The following is a 6713-nucleotide window of genomic DNA, read 5'->3' as shown; positions in this document are numbered from 1 at the left end:
AATTAGATTTAAATTAATGCTACCGTAGACGTGGGCTGTATTGTGATTCTCACTCTCTCCCTCCCTGCGGCTCTCTGATGACTCATCCTGTTCCACTTGTCCTCAGACCCTGACATACTCAACCTTGCTTTGTGCACACTCGCCATCCTTCTGGCTACGTCTCTGCAGAGGATCTTGAAATGATTCAGGCACCGTTGAAGGCCGGTGCTTTAGATCCCCACTGCTTCATAGCTCACAGCTTTTGCTGTGCTGACACACCCTTCCAGTAGTCCAGGATGTCATGTAGGTCCTCCCCCTTTGCAAACTGGACCTTTTTGCGCAGTGCATTTCCAGCTGTAATGTAGCAGGACTCCTCGCGTGGACCCTTTCTATATGGACGGAATCGCTCCCAGATTCTCAGCGTGTTCTCGGAGGAGTACTCCGGACTGGACGAGTACCCAGAGTAACTGTGTTGGTGGGGCGAGAGCTGAGAATAAGAAGCAGCGTCTCTCTTGGCACGTGATAGGGGTTTGAGGAAAGAGGCTCTTTGTGCAGGGGAGTCATGGGAGCCCTCGTAGTAAAGGGCAGGGACCGAGTGGCGATGCTCTGCACAGTGGAAGTCTGGATGTACCTCCAGGTGCTGTTGAAGGCTCACACCATCCATAGTGACTCCATCCATGTTACAGCCTACACCACCACCACCAACAACTAAGGGTAGCCTATCTAGAGGTTCCCCACATCGGACTGGGCTACCCTTCTCGGGATACTGACAGGGATCAGGACTGCGTGGTTCTGGCACATCCAGGCTGTACACCCGAGCTTTGCCACCAGCTGGGCCACAATGCTTCTTAGAAGAGCTGACGATCACAGCTGCATCGGCACTCATCTGTCGTTGAATAGGTCTCACTGCTGTGGCTGGTGGTGGAGGGCGATATGGAGGTGATACGAAGCCTCCTCCTGTAATCCCAGGCCTTTCAGAAAGGGAAGTTGTTAAAGGCAGAGGAGGTGGAGGAGGGATTTTTGGCGAGGGCAGGACCTGACAGGCCTCACTGACACCAGGTGAAAGTGGAATTAGCCCCCTGCTTATGGAGGAGGCGCTACTAGGTGGTGGTGAAGTTGGATTTCCACTCGACGTGGCAGCTGCTACAGAGTCGAGTTTAAGTGCATCTATGCAGTTATTAATGATCTGGTTAACCTTGTCAACTTCCATTGCGATAGTAGAGATCTCTGATGCTGACCCTCGACCGTCGTCGTCATCATCATCTGAGTCATCTCCCAGGTCACTTCCATCTTCCTCCATTAGGTCTTCTGCTCTAACAGCCTGCCTTACTCCATCTCGCCCTCTCTCATCTCCTGCTCCTGAAGTCCTAACATCCATGTAGTTGCCCTTGGTTGCCATTGCTTCAGAGAAGGCTGTGGCCAGCTTCTCTACTTGAGGAAGAGTGGAGAGACGTGAGGAACTGGTGTTCCCAGGGCCATGACCCAGCATGCCTGAGCTGGAGGAGGACATGGGAAGCTTGCCATGGTGATGCTGATGGTGGGCCTGATCATGCAGCTTCTGCACTGCTGTTGGATCATTGGCAGCTGCAGCTGCAACCTCCGGTCCATACCGCATCTCTAGGATGGTCTTTTTCACACAAATTGATTTCTCTTTCTCTTCTTGCCTTCGCCGCCTCCTCAAACAGTAATACACCAGGCCAAGAACAATCAGCATCCCGAACAAGCAGCCCACGATGGTCATAATGTAATGTGTAGTAGTGGATGGAGTGGGCAGCAAGTCATCTGTCGTGGGAGTCCGAGTGGCAAAGTGAAGACATGTATGGTTAAAACGCTGAGAGTTACGTATGGAGGCCACACAAAAAGTGTAATTTGTGTTTGGAAAGAGCTTGTTTAGTGTAATCAACTCCTTCTTGTTTTTCAGGTTCATCACATCAGAAACAAAGCTCTGATTGTACTGTACCAAGATATACATCTTGCTGTATGGCCGCGGTATCTGCACAAGCAAGGACGCTGAAGAAAGAGACACATGTTGAAGTGTGATACTAGGGCTGAACGTGTTCTCTGAGGAGGATGAAGTTGTGGGCTGATGGTATGGTCCAATACGATCAAACATATCAGGTCCCATGCCTGAGGAATCCCCATCTGGTGGTAATGAAGTCATCCCTGGAATAAACACTCCATCTCTGCACACTGAGGCGAGGATGTTGAGCGCACTCCGACCAGGTCCTCCAACGGGACTTAGCAACGGGTAGCCAAAAAGCTCCCGTGGAGTCTCACATTGTAGTCGATCATAGGTGTGTGTTACATTGTTGAAGGCCTCCAGCCAAACGAGGAAGCTGTAGAGGTCACAGCCACAGTGAAAAGGGTTCCCTGCCAGCTCGCACACCATCAGTCTTCCCAACACCCTGAACGTGGACGCATCTAAACGTGCCAGCTTGTTAGAGGACAGGTCCAGACTGCTGAGGCTCGGGCATTCCCAAAAGGCATTCGTGGCAATGACCTCGATAAGATTGTGCTGCAGGAAGAGGCACTGTATGCGTCCCAGGCCTCGCAGCATGCCCTCCGTCAGATTGGTCAGTTTATTGTAGCCCAGCTGCAGCACCTGGAGGTTAGCCTGGCCAGCGAAGGCGCCATCCTCAATGTAGGAGATCTCGTTCTTTGTCAGGTTGAGGTCTGTCAGGTTTGTAAAGCGGCTCAGTGAGGAGAAGAATACAGCCTTGAGCTTGTTCTCATTGAGCCGTAAATCATGCACGGTGTTATTGATGTGCTGCGGGATTGTCTCATATGGCGGCTGGTTCTGACTGCAGATGGCCAGCCATACGTAGCCCTTATCCCCCTCGATGAGCCAACAGTCACCACAGACGAGGTCTGGTGCTGAAAATAGCAGGAGAAGAGAAGGAAAAAGCAGGAGTGTGATGCTTTGAGAGGGCGGGGCATCTGACTTCATCTTCATGATGAGGAGCAATGGTGGAAAAAGGAAGTGGATAGTCTCTCGTGCATAAAACAGGCAGGAAGTCAGTAGGCACTTGTCCTGTACAGTCAGTGCCGTGGGCATGCCGTGGGCCTTAACACATTCGCCATGTTATCTGATTTGCAGTTGGATTGCAGTACTGACTCTCATTAGGCTGCCACATCATCTCCTCATGGGATATTCAGATCCTGGTTTGGAGCGAACTTCTCAGAAGAACCTGTCGAGAGAAAAGAAAAGAACAGGGGTGTAAGTAGTGGAAAGTAGAAAGGCAGTGTTCATCATACTCGAGGTCTGACAACAGCTTGAATTTTTAAACCATTACAGCTGCTTATTTATTCATAAAAAATGAAAATTGCATCATCGTGCTCACTGTAGGACAGAACAGTAATGCACCTCATAAATACGGAGCAGCGCTTTACTCCCTAACGCTCGTCACTTCACTGATACCTGCTCATGACTGATCACTCTGTCAGGTTGGAGTTGTATTTCATCATTCTGAATGTGATTAACGTTCATTAATAACACCAGCACTGAGGTCTTGTTAAGGACGTGTCTGTTATTTTTCCCCCCCAAAGAATTAAATGACTCGGGCGAGGCTCTCTCCGCGTTCACTTTCATTTGCCCGAATTATATCCGGATGTGTTTGGCAGGTGAGTCAGACAAGGTGTTTGCTAAATGGGGCTCATCCATCTTCCTGTGCCACCTGTTTCCCACCATGATCCCCAACTCGGGAGGACTTTCAGACATGACACACATCATTAATCACCAGATGGAACAAGGTCATTTCCTCTGTCACATCCAGCACTGATTCCATCCCAAAGAGCTCATTCAGTCTGCACGCACAAAGAACTGATGGGAATTATCCATTCATCAGCAGATTCCACATGGTCCTGAAATTCTCTTTCCTTCAGAACAGAAACTGGAGACCAAACTCGCGGCTCTTTACATCTCCTCCGTGCTTCAGTTAAATGTAGAGACGTTTCTCTCAAAAGGATGACAAGAACTGAAGAGTTTAAACACTACAAACAAAAACAAACAGCAAACAATAAGAATTATAACATAAGTTTTGGCACTTGTGTGAAGTTGTCTCAGATCTCTGAGCTTTTCTGTTGGCACTGAAGGCTCTCTCTCTCTCTCTCTCTCTCTCTCTCTCTCTCTCAAGGCCACAGGAGATGTGAACTGGTTTGGTGTTCCAAATACTGAGGCCAAAAAAGGAGCTTAATTAGGGCCGAGGCTCAAACACAGTGAGGCGCATCCCAAAGAGACAGACAGTGTGTGTGTGTGTGTGTGTGTGTGTGTGTGTGTGTGTTTAGAAAGACTGAGAGAACCAGAGAACAAGCAGAGAGAGATTTTAAAACATTTACTCCAATAACTCTCAAAAAGCTTTTTATATCAGAAACACATTTTCATATTAATACCTCGACACTCACCCATCTGTCTCTTACAAATTTAGCATGAATGACTTTTTGTTCTCAAACTGAAGACATATTTCATCCCTCATCATCATCATATTACAAAACAAATGCTTTTGAGCCACCTCTAACATCTGAACATCTGATCTGAGTGGATGATCCTGCTGAAAGTGTGGCTCACACTCGATCGCTGTGTCTCTCACGCTGTTGTTTTTCTTATGATAAACTTCTCAAACTCGACGTCTGATTCATTCTGAGCCTCGACAGACACAGGCCTGCACAATAACGCTCTGTTTTTAATTCATTTCCTCCTCCACTGTGTCTTTATATAAATCCCGTGTGTGTGTGTGTGTGTGTGTGTGTGTGTGTGTGTGTGTGTGTGTGTTTTAGTGTAATATAAAGAGGCAGAAGTGTCTGATATTAAAAGAATATCTGAAGGTCACAGTAATGATCAGCTTCACATGGTATTGTGAAGGAGGAACAGAAACGTGACGAGCTAACTTGAATGATTACAGCTGTGACATGAGAGCTATGTATCGCAGCTAACTCATACACACACACACACACACACACACACACACACACAGAGAGCACACATTTTATCTGTTTTTCTTCTTGACATTTCCCCAGGCCCTTCTGCACAAACATCCAAACAGTTTTGCATCACTGCCTTGTGCGTTTAAAAAAATAAAAATGAATGTGTGTGTGTACTTGGTACATATTGAGAACTGGAATATATTTTTTACCAACAGAGTTTGGACATTTTTGGGAAATGAGGACATTTTGTCTGGTTCTCATTTCTTCAAAGGGCTGTTTGTGGGTTAAGACTCAGTTTTTGGGTTCACATTAGAATGAGGTTTAGGTTCGAGTTAGGCGTGGGGTTAGGGTAAAGGGTGGGGTTAGGGTAAGGCGTGGGGTTAGGGTAAAGGGTGGGGTTAGGGTAAAGGGTGGGGTTAGGGTAAGGGGTGGGGTTAGGGTAAAAGGTGGGGTTAGGGTAAGGCGTGGGGTTAGGGTAAAAGGTGGGGTTAGGGTAAAGGGTGGGGTTAGGGTAAGGCGTGGGGTTAGGGTAAGGGGTGGGGTTAGGGTAAGGCGTGGGGTTAGGGTAAAAGGTGGGGTTAGGGTAAAGGGTGGGGTTAGGGTAAGGCGTGGGGTTAGGGTAAGGCGTGGGGTTTGGCATTTAGTTGTGATGGCTAAGGTTAGGATAAGGGGCTTGGGAATGTAGTATATCAATGAGAATCTCCACTGTGTGTGTGTTCCTCTCTTCACAAAGCTTATAAGGCACTGAGGGAGCCCTGAATGCCAGGGGTAATATTTTCAGAAAAAAAAATTTGAATTTTTGAAAATAAAAAATCATAAGTGTGCAAAAGCTTTGCAGAAATCGTGTATAAATTATCCCGGAATCAAATCGCTTCACTTTGGGGTGTCGGATCGACTTCATCATACCACAGACGTCACGACTGAGCTGAGAGTTACAGGAAACCCAGTCTTTCCTCCTCGATCAGCAATAGAAAAGAATAAATCACACAGATTGTCAACTACATTTCCCAGAATACACTGCAGCCAGGAAGTATGAGAGGTTTTTCTTTTTTTATTGTAAATTTCTGAATTTTTAATCTGAGAGTATCTGAGTGTTTTTCTCACAAATGTGAGGTTTTTTTTCTTAATTTCTCCTCCCCCCATCAGCTCCAGCAGGGGTTTTTTATATATATATATATACAGTGGCCTGAATACACTGCCATTGGAATGCGATATTAAAAGTCCAAGTCAGAAGTCGACCGTTTGCTTTTCCCTGCCTGATCGCTCCAGTCCCTGATCCTGGGCCACATGTTCATCAATGTCACAAATCATATTTTCCCTGGCAATGTAACATGAGAGGACTCTCCGGCGTGTGAGATCCAGCCCTGGAAGTGTGATGGTGTGACTGCCTGATACGCTTCAGTATCCAGGGAGAAGAGGATGGAGGAAAGGGGAATATGGAGGTATACATTCTGTAGATGTACCCAGATGAGTTCCAGTCCCTCGCTGCAGATGTGTGATGGAATGGAACATGGTTCCTTCTGACTGTAATGGTGGCTGTAAACCACAGCATCCCGTCTCTCTGCACACAGCAGCAGGACTCTGAGAAGCTCATGGAGGAATGTAAGAAGTTTAGCAGGTTTGTGGAGGATGTAAGCGACATCACCAGGTTGTGAGTTCACTGTTTGCTCCTCTCTGCCTGGGTATCTGCCCTGTTGCTCTGTGCGCACGCACACACGCGCACACACACACACACACACACACACACACACACACACACACACACACACACACACGCCCCTCCTGGGCTCCTGATGCCGGCTTCTCACACACAC

The 6713-nt window shown here is 47.5% G+C and overlaps 1 protein-coding gene across 1 annotated transcript; it reads right to left on the bottom strand.

Annotated features, from left to right (window-relative positions):
• Positions 1–232: 232 nt before the first annotated feature.
• Positions 233–3034, bottom strand: LOC132869115 (protein phosphatase 1 regulatory subunit 29). The gene is given in 3 exon segments (XM_060902462.1): positions 233–2943; positions 2946–2994; positions 2996–3034. Coding segments are annotated over 3 exon segments (2799 nt in total).
• Between the last annotated feature and the right edge of the window lie 3679 nt (positions 3035–6713).

The sequence above is a fragment of the Neoarius graeffei genome, chromosome 20 (assembly GCF_027579695.1).
Source record: "Neoarius graeffei isolate fNeoGra1 chromosome 20, fNeoGra1.pri, whole genome shotgun sequence".
In the NCBI taxonomy this organism is placed as follows: Eukaryota; Metazoa; Chordata; class Actinopteri; order Siluriformes; family Ariidae; genus Neoarius; species Neoarius graeffei.
This window is presented reverse-complemented; position numbering and strand designations above follow the sequence as displayed.